Source organism: Candoia aspera, chromosome 15 (assembly GCF_035149785.1).
Source record: "Candoia aspera isolate rCanAsp1 chromosome 15, rCanAsp1.hap2, whole genome shotgun sequence".
NCBI classification, from domain to species: Eukaryota; Metazoa; Chordata; class Lepidosauria; order Squamata; family Boidae; genus Candoia; species Candoia aspera.
Window position 1 is genome coordinate 15,503,658 of NC_086167.1, and position 20,088 is coordinate 15,523,745.

At 48.7% G+C, this 20,088-nt stretch overlaps 1 protein-coding gene across 1 annotated transcript; it reads right to left on the bottom strand.

The window, feature by feature from the left end:
- Nucleotides 1-1,275: 1,275 nt before the first annotated feature.
- PPTC7 (protein phosphatase targeting COQ7) lies at nt 1,276-16,684 on the bottom strand. The gene is made up of 7 exons (XM_063315269.1): nt 16,475-16,684; nt 15,834-16,062; nt 8,325-8,504; nt 5,788-5,986; nt 4,188-4,311; nt 3,243-3,372; nt 1,276-2,777 (listed from the first exon to the last, which is right to left on the bottom strand). The coding sequence occupies exons 2-7, from the start codon at nt 16,033-16,035 to the stop codon at nt 2,719-2,721; spliced, it is 894 nt and encodes a 297-aa protein (XP_063171339.1). The 5' UTR covers nt 16,036-16,062; nt 16,475-16,684; the 3' UTR covers nt 1,276-2,718.
- Between the last annotated feature and the right edge of the window lie 3,404 nt (nt 16,685-20,088).

Sequence of the window (20,088 nt, forward strand, 5' to 3'; positions counted from 1 at the left end):
AAAGCAAGTTTGGGTCCAGCTCTCCCCCAACGAATCCCCGGTTTGAGAGCAAAGGAAAATGGAATGTGCCAAACCACAGCCCCAGATCACGCTCCAAGGAAATGCACAAATGCTTGGAAGGTCGGCGTGAAGGTAATTTCATTGAGTGCAGAAGACTCTCTTCCTTTTTTGTAAAAAAAAAATTGTGCGCAGACAGCTTAAGTTCGTAGGAAGAAATCAGGTTCCATGATGTTTGAATGCTCACCTTAAAGTGGGGGGGGGGGGGAACAAGCATGCAATAGAATTTGTTTATAATACAGTATTGCTTTAAAAACAGATGGCAAAAAGCTATAAACTCGGTGTGGTCTTTGGTGTCCAGGGTAGGGAGGGGAGAAGGGGGGAGTCAGGTGATACAAGTTTAAAAATTCAGCTGGACCGTCGGTAAGAAAAACATCCGAAGGAACAAATGGCTTTACGGAAACGGCTTGAGTAGAAATTGCTCTAAATGGAACAAAGCTGAGCATAACCCACGGGGCTTATCATCTACCCCTGATTCTGAAGCATCTTCCCCCTCCAGAGCTGGCTAACAGTTGTAGAAAGGCCAAAGAGGGACGCCGGAACAGCCCCGACCCGCCTGATGGTCTCTGGAGCCCCAGGACAATGGGATGAGGGCGAGGCGAGTCGGCAGCTCTTCGGGGCCTGCTCAGCTGAGAAATTACACCAGCAAAATGTGAGCTCCAGATTCAGAGCTACCCACTCCTCCAGCAAAGCAGAGAAGGGGTTGCATACCGGCGTATTAATACATGACTTCCAGCAGAAGATGCTTAGGTACAGCTGGTTCAGCATAAGGAGTATGAGGGGCTGAAATGGTTTGTACAAAGTTATCATGGGCCACCTTTTTACACTACTCTGATTTTTCATAATTTCATTTTATTCCACCCTGTATCCATGCCCCCGAAAAAGATCAGTTTCGTCAAGCTACGTCGTTAAGGCATTTGGACGAGAAACGAAAAGGTGATTTTAAGGAAAAATCGTGCCATCTTTCAAAGGCAGGTTGAACGGCTTCCAAATGATTTTGCCTGTTATCATCGCAAATGAAAAGGCCTGTTAGAAGCAGGATGCGTTGTAACAGTGACATGTACATGGTACATGTTACGTAATTATAAATAAAAGCCTGACACAATTATGCAAATATACAGTACAACCACCAAAAAATATTTAAAACAGGCTGAGGTAACCTCAAACATACAGTTTTAATATAATAAACCTGGCAGTAAAACCCTTTTTGTTTTTAAAAAAGGTACGGTTGCTTTACTCGCCAAGATTATCAGCTAAACATCAACATTACCCAACTGCTGTATAAAACATGGCTTTTCATTGCTAAGTACTTTTTTCCTACCAGCAAAAAAAGTTATGAAAAACTGACCAATATTTTTATACATACCTATATCTGTATGCATAAATAAAAACAACTATTGTTTTTTTACATAAGCTTAGAAAAATGGGGTAGGGGAAATTATAGCTACTGAGAAATTGGACTGAGTGTATGCAAAAGCAAAGATCTGCGATATTGCCGATTAGCAATTAGAGCCCTGTAAACATCATTAACTTTCTCTGGGAATCCTGCACGCAGACTAACTACTGAAGTATAAATGCTCGCTGCCCACTCAAAGAGTTTTGCTTGCTCACCCTAACTACTGCTGGGGAGCACACTCAGGGTTGATTCTCGGAAACACCATAAACATCCCCAAATTAAAGGGGAAAAGTCTGGAGCAGAGAATGCCGTCACTTTTCACTTGAACAGCAAGATCCCCTCGTAGCTGCACGGGTAACGTCCCATCCCAAACACGCAACCCCTGGGCATCTTTAGACTTCTCTGCAGCTGAACGAGTGTTCAACAATGATCTTCTGGAAGAAAAATCCAGCTGCCGAAAGGGCCCCGTGTGAACAAACAATATGCCAACGTTCCACCGATATCACAGTTAAGCACCTTCACAAACACTCTCTCACATGCACACTGCATTTCACAATTTCTGTGTTTCAAATTGAGTAACAAAGCTCTTGGCTAACACCACACAGACCGGTGCGTTTCAACCGTGGCAACTTCAAGATGTGCGGACTTCAACTCCCGGTTCTGGGAGTCAAAGTCCACCCATCTTAACGTTGCCACGGTTGAAAAAAAACTGATATAGACCAAGAGACTCACTGCACTTGGGAAGCCTATGGAGAGCTCATCTACAAACACAAGGTTCAGCTATCTTTCCAACACGTCGAGCCAGTTACAGGACGCGCTCTGACTGTCCACGGATGAAAAATGGGCTTTTTCTAGCAATACTTCCTTGGGACCTCATGGAGGTTCTCTTCACTGATTTGAAAAACCAGGATTAGTTTTAAACCACCAACAGCCAACTCCACATTACTTCTTGCTCACTTTTCCTTAGAGCCATAAAGTGATGATTCCCTCTTCACCCCCCTTCTATGCAATAATTACTAGTCAACTTTGAAAGACAAGCTTCAAGTATTGAAATTCTTCATTTCTTGCTTGGAGATGTACCCAAGTGTCCTCCAGCTGAGGTTTGTGGCAGGGGCCTTGACTGCATCTTAAACAGGCAATGGACGTAACATGTGATTAGCCACTGAGGTCAGGTGCAGAGACTTCCTGCCAGCAGGAAATAATTCATGTGAAGCTGAGAACAGTTGGAGACACACAAGTCATTAAAAGCTGAGTATTACAGCCGGTCAGTCTGTGTATTCAGCTACTATAGAGAGAAGAACAGTGATGTCGTCTGGTTTCCCACCTGAAAAGCAAGACGTTTTGACAGTTTTATCCCAAGAGCTGGTGCCATAAAACAGGAGCAAAATATTAAACAGTCCTACCCCTAAACACACAGGGAGGGGAAAGATATTTTAACCAAAAGGCTGAAAGTGTGTACGAATCCTTCAACAGCCTCCACTAAATTCCGCTAGAGGTGTTTTTAAGAGCTCCAGAAGTTCAAATCTGCCAAGAAAATAAGACAAATCTCTGCACAAACAAAACCTAACCAACTTTTATACAATATGGCGGCAGTTATAAACACCCGCACACATTTGCCCCTGCCCGGATCAAAATTTTGCACCAAATTAGCAACCGCATTAACAAGTTCTCTCGTTCCGTACAATGTACTTCGGCAAACTAATTCTGGCCAACATCTCATTTGCACTTAGAACAAACCCAACAATGCAGGCTCATTCACTTTTTCCCACCGGTAACCCAGAAACCTTACCTCTTACATTCAGTCCATTGTCACACGCAAACTGTGCAAAGGGAGACATATAATTTGGATCATATGCCAGTTCGTGAGCCTGTTCAGCAATACTGCTTGCTGTCTGCTGTATACTTTCATAATTTGAATTCTACGTTGAGGAGGGAAAAGAAAGCATGTTAATTTTTAAATGGCTTAACTATCTCACATATCACAAGTATGCAGCATAACAGGACCGCTGGCACAAAGGAACTGTATTTTGTTGGAAGGCGGGGCCCAAATTTCAAGTTAAAATGCTAGGCAAACAAAGTACAAATCCCACTCTTTCTACTGTCACAAATTTGAGGAAACTGCATCCGACTCTGAAAAGCAGATTCTAAGCTCTTTGATAACAGTCCATCTGCTTTAGGCATTATAGGGGATGGACAGTAGCAGATTAAAAGATAAACCTGCCCTCAACTTTAAACTTTTACTCGGCTCCCTGTTGTACATTTGAACACTGAGAAAAGCCACCCAGCGTCGTTGCAGTACGAGATGGGCAGCAAAGGAATATGATAAATAAATAAATGGCTAGAAAACATTCAGAAGGTCATAGACTCCAATGGGGAGAACACTTCAACATTTGTTCCAAAGTTGCATTCTGCCATTTAACGCCAACACACTGCCAAGACAACAATGCAATGTTGGACTGGAGAAATGTTATCTGTCAGGGATCCCTGCCAATTTTAAATTTCTCTGTGGTGGCACCCAGTACCACACATAAGGACATGACCTCCACAGGTTTGCTGACTGGGCCTCTCACATACACAACTTTGAGTTCTCAAAGGCATCATCTCTCCCTCCCAACAGAAGGAGACTTAACCCTCACTGAGGGCTGGCGGCACTTTACAGAAACTTCCTTCTTGGCGTCTGCTAGAATGTAAACCTGCAAGCAAGCCTGCTGCTGCTTTGCACATTCCCTGTTACCTTTAGCTTCTTAAGCTCCTGAAGAATCATGTAGTCTGGCATGTTGTCAAAGAGCCCATCTGTGGCTGTCAGAATGATGTCTCCCAACTGAACATCAAAGGTAGTGCTGTCAGCAGCAGCCGGGCTGAGAAAACACCAAGAAGGTATATATACTGCATATATGTATTTGAACACTTTGGGGGTTAGTGCTTAACCTGTGTATACAGCGGTTTGTCCTAGGCCAGCAAGGCAATGCAGCTGGAAGCTCGCTGGTGCAGGCTTCTGCAATCTAATCAGCATTTTGTGCCACTGAGCCCAGGGGCGCTTACTCTCAGGAAAGCGGGCCTTAAGGTTTTGATGACAAACGCCTTGCTTAGTTGCCTTTGCTTTAAAGAGGAAAACAAGCATGTTTCCACTCTTAAGAAAGAGGTTCATCGGACACAGCCGGCGGAGGTTCTGTGCACTCAGGGCAAGGAGGGAGGCACACACAGCCGAACGGTTTCCAAGTCCTCCTACGAGGGTCCTGAAAAGGTGTCTAAAAGATCCTGCCTTGGCCAGTAAGTCTCTAAAGGTTTTCCTCAAAGGGAGGGAGAAACCTTGCTCCAGTTCTTTGTATGATGCATGTACCCTTTCCAGCTGTGGCCCCCATTGGACAAAATGTGCTTTTCCAAAGCTCCTCAGTCAGGGCTTGGTGTTCTGCCAAGTGGGAGTTGACTGGGCATCCAGCACGGCTGGAAACCTTCAACGGTGCTGAAATACAAGCTGCAGTCATGTGCTTCCCTTTCTGCCTGTCAAATATGTGCCGCCTCACTGCTTGAGTATGTAAAGAGCAGCAGATTCCTGTCCCAAACCCAAAGAGGAGGATCCCAACTGAACCAGGCAGCGCCGGAGCCATCGTACACTTCACAGGCAAAGCCAAGCTGCACTGGCCTACAGGGCATCCTCACAGCAGGCCAAGAGCCTCAACATGAGGTCCTTCTGAGCTTCTTCACCCACACTCCTTCACCACCCATTCCCATAGTTCAGTTATGCCCTCTAAGTACAATACAACACGTGCCCTGCTCCTTTTTTAAACCAAACACACTCCCTACTGCCAAGTAAATATTTCCCCTCACAACACACAATAGTGGTTTTGCTTTGCAAACAAGTCACCGGGGGGGAAATATGGAAGACTGCATCTGACGCCTTGAACAGCACTGTCGAAGGAAAGAATCAGTCAGTCCAGACCTAAAAATAGCTGCCACACAATTGCACCACGCTTTGCACTTGCCTCGTTAGCTCCGCGAACCGACAATCAGCAGGAGAAAGGGAGGCAAGGAATATTGCAGGGGAACACGCCTCCCCCGAAAACACTGGCAAGAGAAGGAAATCCACTTAAAGCCCCCTCCCATGCCAGTTTCTGATCAGGTGTAACCCAAGAGCGTTTGCCATCTTTCAAAGGACAAAAAAATTAATGGAAAAAAAGATCAGCAGCTAAAACTCTTGGGACAGTCAACTCCAATCCAGTCTCTGCCGGGTGGAAGCTGGGAGCCGCAAGCACAGCTTCTCCTGAAGGTTCCCTACAGACCCACCCGAGGGCAGGTGGCCTTCCATCCTTGCCCAGTCGCACCAAAAGCCTCACCTGTCGCTGAAGACGACTCCCTCGGCTTCGGGCGGTGCTATTGAGAGCTGGAACGGAGTATTGAAATAGTGCTGCTGCTCGTCGGAGCGGTGCACGACTCTGCCGCCCCGGACAACCAGGAAGCCTGAATCCCCCAAGTTTGCGGTGTGCAGACGATGACTCGTCCGATCCAGGACTACAATGCAAGCCGTGCTGCTCCCTAGAAATGAGACCCAAACGTTTACCTGGTGGGAAATGCGAGGGTCACTGCTTTGATCTAGATGGCCGATGATGCCCCTTTAACAGACCACACTCACAGTCCAGCTCCTGAAACATCTACGGTTACAAACCACCTTGGAACGAAGCTGCTGCAGCGAGGCACAAATTAGGTAAAAATGCCCTGAATTGCAAATTTCAGCCAGTGGCTTCCAGCTTACTTTTAAACCCACTACCATGTGCTGTTTTTAGTGAAGGTGCATTGCTTTCTCCTCCCTGATGAGTCAAAACCGCTCTGCTTAAAGCTGGTATTTCAAGCCACTCTCAAGCAATAGCATAATTCTTCTCAAAACTGACAAACGGCCAGCTGGATTCGCCGCGGTCCAAGCCACGGCCTCCTCCTGCTGACGATTTGCAAAGATGGACGACCTCCCACCGTTTCCACAAGGAGGAACGCGCTGCGCTCTGTGCCTTCAACCCAGACAAAGCTAGATAAAAGGTTGGACCACCTGAACGGCACCCTCAACGTGGGCACCAATCAGGAACAGGTTTTAGGATAAGGGGAAATTTCACGGCCATTTTGCGAAACACACAAAACCCCGAGGGATTGAGGAGTGAAATGCTCTAATTAAATGACGCTGACAGACATCCCTCCAAAGACGTCTTGATGCGCCTCCTGGAAAAGGAGACGGAGGGCAGACCAAACAAGATCTTGGCAGGCACGCTCCTTGGGAGGACTCCCTGGCCGCCTCCTGTTTAGTGAGGATGCTGGCAGCAGAACACACACAGTGTCATGGGAGGATGAGGCACTTCAGCAGCTCCTGGCGTTTCGACTGACCCGGAGAGAGAATTCTCCAGCCCAAGACTGCTGGCGAGGCACGGAATGAGAAGGGGGACGGCTGCTCCTGGGTTCAGCTGAGCTCACTTAAAAATAACATGTATTAAGAGAGAGAGAAACGTCTTGGCAGACAACCCTTGAATCAGGTGAGAAGCATGCGCAGCAATCACTGTGCAAAAGGTTACACCGGCCAGGCTGGTTCCCAGGAATAAGCATAGAACGTGGTTGTGCCCGGGGACCCCACCAGTTGATTTCTAATGGGATGGAAGCCAAGACAGGATCAATGGGAAAACCAGAAATCACTGGCTTGCTTAGGGGAATCCAAACTTTGCTGGTGGACCAGGAAAAAAAAAGAGAGGAATGGAAATAATCCTCAAAGAACTCCAGAAGGATGGGAGACATTCAGAGCATGCTCCATGGATGCAAAACCTTTTGGGGGAAGAAGGAAAGGGAAACCAAACTGCCCCAAAGACAGCATCGTCGGCTAGCCAGCCTGCATTGCATGGGCTGAGGAAACCAGGCTCTGAAATGCTGAAAGCAGAGGCCAACTGGTCGTGCGCTGAAAGGGTTGACGGTTCATATCTCCCAACGTTTTCCACCAATTCTGTAAATTCAGGAGGGCTACCACATTTCTAAGCAGCTTGGATTTCTTCCCCATCCCTCTAAGGGTCAGCGCCAGCGTTTATCTTGCCCTGAAGGGCATTCCAGTGATTTCACAGGTCCTCTGGCTAGCCCGTAAAATCACCATTAAGTGTCGTTATGCCCAGCACATCCTTTTCCTTCGTTTGAGATGGCTGACACTCCATCTCAAAAGGAGCTGCAGTGATTAATTGGCCCTAATAGCAGGAGAGTTACAGTTGTGGCTCCCGGGCTCTTCCTAATGAGCCAGCTTGCCTGTCCGTGACTTCTGTCAACCCCTGAAAACTCGATCGAGATTGTCCAAACATTACCAGGGTGAGAGGAAGCCATGCCAAAAGAGAACTTGCTTTGCCCGGGTCCTCAGTGGCCAAGTTCACCCAGAATTACCCCATGGCTGATTTCTTTGCCTTCGTCTTCGTCTGACACACAAAGGCTTCCCGTGAAAGAAAAACATGATTTATTTTTATCAACAACCAATTTAAAGCCGCAGCATGTCAGCGTACAAAGCCTGGCTTGTTTTCATCCTAACTTGCCGCTCAGCGTTTTTTCCGTTTGATCTTTGGCTCGTTTCTTCTCGTTACTTGAAGAAACGGGGAGACCAAACAAGGAGCTAAGCAAGCCACGATTATTTTGCTTACGCCCAAACTGTGGTTAAAGCAAACTCTGACTTAGCACAATGTGTGAACACAAAATGCCTTGAGATCAAGAAAGGAAATTGGTAAGAGGCTTCCTAGCTTGTACTCTTAGCAAAAACTTCCAGGAGTAACGAATAAACCTAAAAAAAAAATTACATGGCTGGTGAGGACAAACATCGGTGTAACTGTAGAGAAAGCCGAAGGGAAGGGCTGGGGGGCCCCCTTCTTACCAAGCAACGGGACTTTGTTCTGCAGCAGCTCACAGTAGCTCGTGGTGAGAATCCCCACAGGGTGGCTAGGCACAAACCGACCCTCCTTTACCAAACGTTCACAAGTGCGCATCAGAGTCCCTGAGAACTGAGACGGGTCGACGCCATAGTCTCGCCAGCCACCAACGCCATCTGCAACCCCTTAAAAAAGAAAGATAAAAGTTGGTCCTTCAAATTCCTCCGTGCAAAGGGTGGCAACTGGATAAATGTGGAAAGGTGGTAAAGACTGGTGAAGTATTCTTACTTTACCAATGTTTCTAAAAGGGGGTTTCTAAAGTAGTCACTTTCTGAGCTAACGCCATGCAGGAAGGAATGCAACAGAGCAGCATTTCTCAACCACAGCAACTTTAAGATGGGTGGACTTCAACTCCCAGAATTCCCTGGCCAGCATCTGAAGTCCACCCATCTTAAAGTTGCCGAGGTTGAGAAACGCTGCAACAGAGCATCGCTTTTTATTGCAAAAGCCCAAAGAGGGAACTGATGCAATGACGTAAGGATTGCAGAAGTAGAAAACCAGAGCAGCTCTCAACAGGACCAAGGACAGCCCCTGCTAATTCTTTTCTGGAGTTTTTCTAGAAAGATTTTCTCATTTCTATATAGCCACTTAATTAAGAAATTTAAGAAAGGGACAAAGGATTTCCTAGTCCCGCAGGTAATTTCAAAATAATTGCTGGAATTAACTTTACGCGGTTTCAGCATCTCACTGAAAAAAGGAAGTGAAGCAGCAGAATCAGCTGGCTGCATTTATAAGGTGTGCCTGAGTTTTTGGATATTTTGTGTTCCAGAAAATGAAAATGTTTATAATAAATAACAACCCACAGACATACATGGGAAGATGGAATGCAGCATTTTTTTTAGTTTATTCTAAGAAAGGTCAGCTGACTGATTAACAGCATAGGACTACAAATTTGATCTTTTACTGTACTTATGAAGATAATCATACAGCATCATTCAGGATGCTGTATGAGTCGCTCATCAGGAAATCTGCTTAAAGCATAACTCCTTTGGAACAAAAAGCCACTAATCTCTGGCCAGAAAGTTAAAACTGATTTATTACATAAAGTGAAGCCTGCTAATCTGTAAACTGCCCTTTATTTATGATCCCAGCTGAAACAGCAATTAAAGCTGACATTGGCATGACTTATGTAATCTATCAACATGTTACAACTACGTTGACCAGCATTAATCAAATTTATCCCCAAAGTAGTCCACAGCATTTTTTTCTAGTATTCCCCCCACCAAAGTCATACAGCAACCACGCCACCCCCTTCTCTACACCAGACAGTACAAAACCCAACTGCAATGCCATTCCTTCCTTCTGCACCAAGGAAATACACCTTAAACCTCCCCCAAAGTTGTCAGAACTACTTCAAGATTCCCTGCCTAGACCTGCTTGACAAAGTGAAGCAGCTCAATACTACTCCTGCAAGATGCAGAACAAATGCAAGATGAGAAACTGAACATACCAAAAAGTTCAGGGCATGTTCTGGGGCTTAAATATAACTGGGAAGCAGGGGAAGGGCAGCTGAGGAAGCAGAGAACACAGGACATAGAATAAATTCAGAGCATGCACCAGGGTCCAAACAGCCTCTCCCCCAAAATTCACTTGCATAAGGCCTACCATGGTAACCCTTGTCTGCCTGCTTAGTCTTTACCAACTCTCTCCTCCTGAAGCTGCAAGAGACCAGATCAGCCCCCTTCAAGCAATTCACTCTGGCCACAGAAAGGCAGCAGGGGCTTCTGGTGCAAATGACTTATTGGGGGGGGGGGGCATGTTGCGATGCTGCTGCCTGGCCCTAGGGAAGGCCACCTTCTGACCTTTGCAGAGGAAGACAAGAATAGCTTGCTGCCAGGATTCAGACTGAGACTCCGGGTCCATTGCCCAGATCCCCAGGGCATATATGTACCAAGATAAAATAATTGCAGAGGCCAGAACGCTCCCAGCTCAGAGGGCAGCACCTCCCTGCCCTTGGCCGATCTCAGAAGAAGCCGCCAAGCAAGGTCAGTCCTGATTGGTCCTTGGGTGGGAGGCCACCAGGAAACCAGGGCTGGAGACTAAACTGGTTCCCCTCACCACCAAACATAAGGAGAACGCCGAATACCACAGAGGGAAAATCTGCTTCTTTACCCTCTCTGATTTTGGAGAAATTTTCTCTCCCCAAGCCCTCTTCAAAAGCTGCCACGCAAATCGAATGACAGGTGTACCTATCTAGCCACCCCACAACTGCCCTTGGCTGTGCCGGTACACCCTGGCTACCATTTAAACGTGCAGCTCCGATTTCAGGGCTGAATGTGGAACCCAAATGCCAACCTGGATCTCTGAACAAAACGCAACCCTTCTGTGCCTCCTGGCTGACCAGAAGCATCTCAGACCTGCGAACGGCCCACCTAAAACCGAGCAGGAAGTCGCAAGGCAGTTGCTTCTCGAGAACAGAGCCGTACAGGTCTTTTTTTTCTGTCCTAGGGGACAGCGATCCGTTTTAATATTCTTCCAACCTGCAGAGAAGACAACTCTGTGGTCCCCAGAGTTACTGCCGGTGGCACATTATGCGTGTCTTGATTAGAATGACGTGGCAAACTGCAAAGGATGACAGTGCTGAACTCCCAAGAAGGGAGGCGTGTGGGAACTGACATGTGCCGAGAGCAAGACGCTCTGGGCACCCCCAAACTGGTCGGAGTTTTACCGTCCTGTTTGCAAAAGCTGCTCGTGACCAAGAAAAACGACAAGAGCCTTTTGTTAGGTGCTGCAGCCATGCCTCCAAATGGCAAGGGGGTATTAAGACCCATCCCCCTATCTCTGCATCAGCCAGCGATCAACCTGTCGACATGCTAAGGGGCTGGATCTTCCCAAGGCTAAGAAAACCGGGCACTGCAAAAGGAGATTTAAGGCGGAGGACAAAGACTATTCAGCAAGGAAGCCATTATCCCAAGGTCAGCACTGCTGAATAATTACACCGTGGCGAGGTTCAAAGGAGTTCCTTGGTGGTTTGCCTTTTATCCTACTAGAATAATCCCTTGTCACAGACTGTCCTTCATACCATATAAAACTTCCTAATTTGCAAAGCAAATGGGCAAGGCTTGCATCAACAGAGTCTTCCTTTTTCATTAAGCAAGGTCACCCTGATTAAATCTGCAGTGAAATTATGGAGAAAACGGACACAGGCAGAATGGACGGGATGTAATTCCACCATCAAGATGATTGGGGAAATTAGGTTGCTAAATTAGAGACACCTCCCATGCCCAGGAGGGTGGGTTAAGACAATGGCGCTGACTTCTAAATAGGTGTGCCGAAGGTTGACCTGGCATTTGTTTTGGTTCAAGTGGCAAAGTCACCTTCTGGCTGATATCCTAATCAGAGGTAGGAGTTTCCAGAATCCATCCTCCAAAGCAAGGCACCTATTTCAGCTCTACTTTCTTACTTGGGAGCCAGTGTAACTCTAGGGAAACACACTAACATCATCCACCATGCTGCACCCATCAGCTGGTCTCCACTCTCCCTCACCATCAGTTGGCCACTACACTTAAATTCTCCCTACCCAAAGAGACTTGAGAAGGCAGTGTTCTTAGATGAACACAGGGCAAGACATTCCCCTTGCTAAACGAAACACTCATCTTTTAAGTGTTTCTGATCACTTAACATGAGAGAGAAATCTTGGGCAACCAGATTCTCTGAAGATTCTTACACACAACGACTTCCTCATCTTTTGTCACATATTAAGACACTTCCCCGATCTTTTCAAAAATTCTATTGTCTTTCCAGGCGGCCCCACCTGATTAAGATTACTAACTGGACATTTTTTTAAAACAGACGTTCTAGAATTTAACTCGGCAGATAAGACGGAGGAGTAATGCCAGCCAGACCCAGCCCATGCCTGTCGTTACAATCTCTCCCTAACCTTCGGGAAAATTCCATGCCCGATGGAATGATCGACTTGCAGTGTTTTAAAAACGTGCTCCCCATGATTACAGGAAATGGTTTGGCAAATATGCAGAAAAGGCTATCCAGTGAAAATGGTAAATAAGCTTTTTCTAATTTCAAGCCCCTCGCCTAGCAAATGTGCTTCTGACAATCTAAAGATGAGAAATGTGACTCCTAAATCCACATATTTGTAAGTATGTGTGAATATATTATACACACAAATATGTGTTGTTTTTAATCCACAAAGCCCTTAATTACTTGGCACCCAAGCATCCTTAGTACCACCTCCTTCAGGTGCAACCCACCCACCCAATTCACTTAAGTTGGGATGGCAACGGTCCTCCCCCATATATGAAATTTGGGAAGGGTGGGGGGGCTTTTTGGTCTTCAGTCTATCCCTCTGGAATCACTTCTCCCCAGAAACTCACTTGGTGCCCTCTCTTGTGGCCTTTAGGACGACAGAGCTTTGAATACCTAAGATGGTTGCAGGATTGCAGAGATGTAGGTAGACAGATGGTTTTATATATTACTGATTTTGTATGGGATGCTGTAAACTGATGGGAGCCCTCATGGAATCAGCAGCATGTAAATATTATATATAAACACAATACATAAAACCCACATATCTGCAAATACACACACAGGCATATAAATTTTGCTTCGGTGTACAATGTAGGTTGTCTTTAAGCCTCAAATAGGTTATTGCTAAGGGAACAAGGACCTTCCTACTGTAATCCTAAACACAGATCCCATGCTTTGTTAAGATGTTGGCCTTCAGAGGCCCTGCCAGCCAAGGGGACTTCTCAGGAAAAAAAAAAGTGCACTTCAGGCATTCTAAGGATCTCCCCAGGAATCTCTGACACCTGCCTTAATATACAGGGTGACCTGAGTCTGCAGGACACTACAGATGTGACTGTGTTGCACGTGGGGTCTGAAACTCAACAGCCTTATGCTTTATCTAAAGCCAGCCCCTCACTCCTTTCAACATCCTGAATGAGAATTTTAGGATATCATGCCTGGAGGACATTTGGTTGGGAGAGATGGATGACTCGGCAAGTTAGCAAGTAAAAAGATTTGGGGGGTGGGGGACTTCCTGGTTCACAGTTCGGCTGGATGCGTATCTTTTGAGAATTAAGCACCAAAGGGCTGTCCAAAGAAAAGTATCCAGGGCTGCAGCATTTGTTACTGCAGGACGCCAGCTCTGAAGTACTCTTCCTTGGCAAGAGTATTTCTCAGATTACAGTGATTGCACCACAGGCAAAAGTCATGTGTACCTTAAAAAAAAAAAACGCTGGTCAAACAAGGACTTGGCTTGGAAGTTGGGCCAATTCCAGGTATCCATGCAAGTTTTCCCCCAAGGGATGGGAATAGCCCATTTGGCTCTTCCACCCCCAGCTTACACTGGCTCTCCAAACAGAAAGCCAAGGGATTCTTGTTTTACTCCTGTCGTTGAATGACTAAGAAAGAGAGAGATCAACTCAGGCCTAGATGGAAAAAGAAACAGGCGCATGGCTGCTTTTTGGCCAAAGACATTCTGAAGCTATAAAAACGTCCACTGTGCCAAAATAAGCTATGCGTCGTCAGTTGGATTTGAGAAGCACAAATTAAAGCCATCTCAAACAGGAAAACACGGAGCTGCAGAAAGAGGATGCTAAGATGGCAAGAAGGGAAAGAAAGAGGCCAAGACAGGGCACCAAGAACGGCAGAAAGAACAGGGAAACGTGCCATTAGGTGCCCCCTGCCATCAAATAAACACAGAGAGATTTAACTGGGAAACCACAGCAGCAACCTGAATCCTCATTATTGTAGGCTTAGGGCTGGAATCAAGACATTGCCACCCTCACCTCAGACAACCCAATTCCGTCTGCAGCTCCTCCTGCCTGAAAGGGAGAGGATCACTGAGGGGCAAATGGCACCAGTTATCACACCGCCCACACAACTATACATTCCTGTGGATTGTAGACGTTGGCTGTTGGAATCAGTCTTGGCTAAGAAGCAGGCATGAAGCATGTTCAGTACAAACCAAAAAAACAGGAAGTTGCCAGAACGCATCCTAAAGCTTTACATCCACCTACTTGTTCTGATTTAGTTGGACTGCAAGGTCACATCCCTATCCCCTCCATGTAATACAAATGCCTGTATTACAAGAATGATGCAGGAAGGAGAGGACTGGGTTTAAAGCAGAATTCACTCTCTAAAACGCTTGAGCCACGGGACGAATCGTAAAATCACGTTCAGCAACATCAGGTCCTTCAGTACAATTAACTACGGAATCCAAGAGAAGATGGGCTGGGAAGGAGACAGGGAGGTACGGCCCCCAAACGCAGTGCAGAACCAGGATGAATCACACCAGTTCTCCGATCTGATGCGCTCCCCTCCCCTTCCTCCCGCCTTCCCGCCCCCAGGCCATGCGCCTCTGCAGAAAGAAAGTGGTGCACAAACACCCTTCCACTCAGTTTCGCTTGATTTAAGGACATCCAGCGGGGCTCACTCTTTGGGGACTTCAGATCTAGGTCTCACTGCACGTTCTCGCCCCAAAACAAAGGTGAGTGAACAAAAAACGAAACACCAACCTGCACTGCATGAGGAAGTTCACTCTTTTTGATACTTGCATGACCACCATGCAGGCATTCAGCAGCGTTTCCTTAAACGTACGCTGGCCTGAAACACCAGTTCAGATCAATGGACGTATTTTCCTTATTGTTCACTCACCGCGTAACGCTACCACGGCAACCCTAACAGAACACACTTCAGATACAAGAGAAACCACCACTATTAAATAAGCCACGACATGGAAATCTAAAACCCCAATAGCTGACGCTGTAACGTGGAATTCTGTTGTCTCAAATATGCCTGAAAGGGGTCTGGAAAGCCCCTCCCTCAGAGCCCCTGCGGTTTTCTCCTTCTGCTGCTCAGCTGCCCCACCATGTACATCTGGAGGGAGCCCTGAAACCCACAGCCAAGTGGGCGTGGCAGGCCACGTTTGACCTCCGACAGCCCACCCAATGTCACTCTTGAGGTTACTTCTTCACCTTCGCAACGGAGAAGGACACAAGGCCTACAGCGGGTGGGGAGCCTCTTCTCCAAAGGATTTGCTTTGGATTCAGGGTTACGGGGTAGGTTCCCCCCTCCCCCCGTCTATAATTCAAACAGGCAAGAACAAGCACGACATGGAAATGGCTGCTTTTTTAAAAAAGCAAAAACTTGCAGCCATTTTGGACCTGCAGGCGATCTCTTAAGGACTCTGCCAAGGAGCAGAGGAACACCTTCCCTCCCTCAAGAAGCTGGAGGTCGGGCAAGGGTAGCAGGGAGGCTGCCAGCAAGGGGTTTATTATATGCCAGCGCCTCCTGCTCAGCTCCAGCTGCGAGACGGCAGGCGCCGCCTGCCTGCCTGCCTGCCGGCCGGCCGATCGGCAATTAGGAGGCTCTTCCCAGCGCCTCTAGATATGCAATCCGGGCGTCCCAGCAACTGCTACCCGGGGCTGCTATTCCAAAAGCGAAAGGCAAAGGCGAACGGAGGCTGGCGGGGCGCCGGCCCGGCCCTCGCTCACCCAAGACGTCCGCGGTCCGGTGGCGGGCCACGAAGCAGGCGTCGTCGCCGTAGCACATGCCCTTCTTCAAGATGCCCTTGCGGAAGTCCTTGCCGAAGCCGCAGCTGGCGGTCACCAGGCTGTAGTCGCGCGAGTCGGTCTGCGAGAGGCCCCCCAGCACGGCCCGGGCCACCAGTCTGCCGTAGGAGAGCACCGAGAACATGGCGCGGGGCGCCCAGCAGCCGACGGCCTGCAACGAGGGGAACGGTGGGCAGGCGGGCCGGGCCCCGGGGCCGCCCAGGGGCAGGGGGCTCGGCGGCCCTCCCCGGCAGGCCGCCCCGCCGCCGCTCTTCGGGAGCGGGTCCGACGGAGGCTCTTCTGCCCGCGGCGCAGGGGCGCGCCTCTTCCCCCGGGGCCGGGCCCGCATGCTCCGGCCGGCGGGCGGGCGGCGAGGGGGGTCCCCGGCAGCCCCCTCCTCCGCGCAGAAGGGCGGCCTCTCCTCGCGGCGGAAGCCCCGGCGGGGCCCCCCGCCGCCGCCCCCCCGCCGCGAGGGGCCCCCAGAGTGGGGAGGGGCCCGCCGAGCCCCCTCCCCGTCCCGCTCCGAGGGAAGAGGGGCGAGGGTCCCTCCCGCGCCCTAGCGCTCCACGCGGCCCGCCCCGCACCTCGGGCTGCGGCCGAGCCTCTTCGGGGCCGGGGCCGCCCCTCCTCAGCCCCCGGCGGCTCCGGCGGCGCCCACGCGCCTCGGCTCCGGCCTCCCGCTCACAGCCGGCGCCTGGCCCTCGCCCCGCGTCCGGGGTGCTCCGCCGCCATCTCGCGCCTCGCCGCCGCGCGATCCGCGCCGCTGCCGCCGCCGCCGGCTCCTCGGGGAAAGGAGAGAGGCGCGAGGTCAGCTCCGCCTCCGCGCCGGCCCAGCGCCCGTCTGCGCTCGCCCGCATCCGGGCCTCGGACGAGGACGGCCCGCGCGGCCGCCATTGGGCGCGCGCCGCCCCGAGTCTCACATAGCCCGCCTCCGGCCGTCGCGCGATTCGCCGCGCCTCGGTGTCACTCGAGCGGTCTACCATTCGGATCCCGGACTACCGACCCCGGCATGCTGCGCGGCCCCAGAACGGCCGGCTCCCCCCGTTTTCGGACGGCGCAAGTCTTGCCGGGAAGTGCGGTTTCTTCCTTTCGGGACCATGTGCGCGGCTCGAGGCGGGTCACCTTCCCTTCCCTTCCCTTCCCTTCCCTTCGCAGCGTGGGGCGGAAAGCGAAAGCGAAAGTTGGTTCCGCGGGGGCCCCGGTGGCAACCGTGGGAGTGGCGTCTCGGAGGGAGGGGCATCGTGGTGAGGTTTCACGGGTGGGGGTCTTTCCAAGGGAGGGATTGTGACGTCTCCGCCGTGACTGCCTGTGCATTCTGGCTGCGACCTCGGGGTCAGAGGCCCCGAACCGCTCAGAAATGCTGCCCGATGGAGAAATCCCGGATTTCCCCCAGCCCCAAGCCTGCTGTTTCTCAATCTCAGCCGCTTTGAGATGGATGGACTTCAACTCCCAGAATTCCCCATGGGAATTCTGGATGTTGAAGTCTGTCTTAAAGCGGCTGAGATTGAGAAACGCTGCACAAGAGGGACCCTCGGCTGTCATGAGGGGCTCCCCCCCCTCCACAGTTGCAGAAAGGAAAAGCAAGAGAGGAGGAAACCCCGTGGCTCTGCCGATTTCTTGCCCATTTACTTTAGGCATCTTTACTCAAAAGTAATCCCACTAGGTTCAGTTGGCTTTCCTCCCAGTAATGTGTGTAGAGAATTCTGTCGGTTGAATGCTGCCCCCCCACCGGTGTATTTCTGTCCCTAAGGTCCTCTCAATCGCCAAGTTAAAAAGGCCACATTAATTAAACATGGCGTTTCTATCCGTGTTTTTTCTATTTTTTTTAAAGGATGCTTAGAAATCGATAGAAGGCTCCTGTGAGTTTGCTTATAGCTTTTGCCTGAGTGAAACGGAAAGCCACGCTCCCAAAAGTATACACGTGCCAGCCTCTTGCAACCAAGAGGCTAGAGAGCGAAATCTTAAACTGGTTTGCTGGTTTGCGGCTCGGCAGGATGTAGGAATCCCAGCTGTTACTGCGACTTGTTCAAGAAACCATGGTTTACCGCAATGTGTGTATCTTTATATGATCACTGTGGGGGGAAGAGAGAGAAGGGAACTTTGATGAGGGCAGCAGATGTGCCAATGTGTTAAATGTCTCATCAGGCATTGCCAAATTATCTCCTTCCTTTAAAACCCAGGCATAAACAAAGTGTGGAGAGATCTGACAGGGACCAAGTACAAGAAGATCTGGACCGGCGAAGCAAACAGGATGAGTAAATGGAAAATGACACAAGCTTTGCTTTGATTTCACTTGGCCTATAATGAGGAGGAATGCTCAGCTGCACCCAAAGATTGTGCGATTTTCAAGTCTGTATTGAAGAAGGGCTAATGGGTAATTTGGCCAGGAAAGCTACACAAACAGTTATGGACAGCTTTCTCTCAAAAAGATAGAGCAGCTGGAGACTTAATGGAGACTGAGGGGTACCCGCATCTCTTTGGGGAGGATGGGCATTCTCACAAGACAGGACAGCAATTTCAGAGTCACAGAGCTGAAGTGCCAACCTCCTCCTCCTTGCTGGTATTTAGATACTGGCTGTCCTGCTTTGGACCATTCCTTCTCCTCCTCCTCCTCCTCCTCCCACTTTTAAAAAGTAGCATCTGGAAGTTGATAAAATCTTAGCCAAGAAGAGATTTCATCACACTGGTCTGTTTCCACTCAGGTGTGGTCTTCCTTTTCCTTTGCATGCCAATTGCAGACCTGAGCACTTGAAAGCAAGACTGAAATCAGGCCTCGCCCTTTTCTAACCCCCACACTTTTCTTAATCAGATCCATCTCAGCATTCTTCAGCCTTCATAGCTGCTCCTGCCAGCCTCTGTTGTAATGCTTCTATAGATGGGTTTCTGGATTCTTTCTCTTACAACAGAACAATCACTGTTTAAAAACATCCTCTGTTCATCATTTTCAAACCACAAAAATAAGTACAATTTTCACTTCAGCTTTTTAAGTTCTAATCACAGAGAACCTGGTCTTATTATATTCATCATAAATAAACTGTTTTCTCTTTACTTCTTAACTATAACTTGTAGAGGGTTGGGCCTCCTTTTCGTCTTCCCTAAACCTGTATCGGAGGCAGGCCCAGCCTGCCTTAAACGTCTTGTGGGCTAGGGTGTACTACTGGCTGGTGGCCTTTTACAACCAAGTCCTGCTTTTTTAAAGCTCTGTGCAGCAACTGCATGCAACATTCCCAGCAAGGCAAAATTTTGTTTTCTAGCCGATAATGCAAAAGGGAATGTGGACTTTGAATAGGGAGGATTCTGCTCCTGTAGCGTCACCAGAGAGATGCACTTTGCTCCTTTTGGAGGGGGCAATTTGGGAGTATCGGAATGTTTTAGACCAATTTGTTTGACAAGGGAGTATTACTCTTTGTATACTGTATAGTATACTCATTGAGTCACATCATTGCACTTGGCCGGAGACCTGCCATAGTATTTATTTTGTTACATCAACTTGCAAACCACCTAGCTCTCAGGATTCCAGGCAATTTACAATAGCATGAATTAAGGACACAATTGCATACATCAAATCCCTCCAAATGACTCCCTTTCTGGATGGTATGGGACTACAATTCCATCATTTCCCAGCTGGCATGGCCAATATATCTGAAAGGCACCAGGCTAAGAAGACGGGCTGGCTGTATGTTCCTGATAAACCCACAAGCTTTACACAAGCGCAGCAGCCCTCATTCCTAGTCTCAGGCATTTGCTACTGGGAAATATACTACATCTGGATATGGAGGTTTTATACAGCTATGACAGCCAACAGCCATTGGCAGGCCTCCATCCACCTTACCTTCATTTTAATTCCAGGTCAAAGGGTTTGTGATTTTGTACCCCAGCAACAACATCCAGTAATCTGGGGGGTGCCAGCGGTGAAGATGGTTGGTTGAACTTCCAATAGGAATTGAAGATTCTTGATTAAGATAAGTCTGTGCTGTGGGAATCTGCTATTCATAATAATATGAGGTGCAGTTGCTTCACACTCATTTTGAGAGATTTTGGAAAGTTTGGGGTTGATTTACATAACCACATGTTGAATTTGTTAGTCATGTGAGTTTTGTCCGTAATTTTCCATAGGCAAGATTGGCTCATGACAGAACAAACAGTGCACATACTGAGTGTGTGTCAAACTTGACAAAACATAAGCAATTAAGTGTAC

Coding starts and splice junctions, on each gene's coding strand:
- PPTC7 (XM_063315269.1), bottom strand. CDS start 16,035: ATGTTCTCGGTGCTCTCCTACGGCAGACTGGTGGCCCGGGCCGTGCTG. Junction 5,987..8,324: donor GAACAAAGTCCCGTTGCTTG/GTAAGAAGGGGG, acceptor TCTCATTTCTAG/GGAGCAGCACGGCTTGCATT. Junction 2,778..3,242: donor CAATGGACTGAATGTAAGAG/GTAAGGTTTCTG, acceptor CTTGCTTTTCAG/GTGGGAAACCAGACGACATC.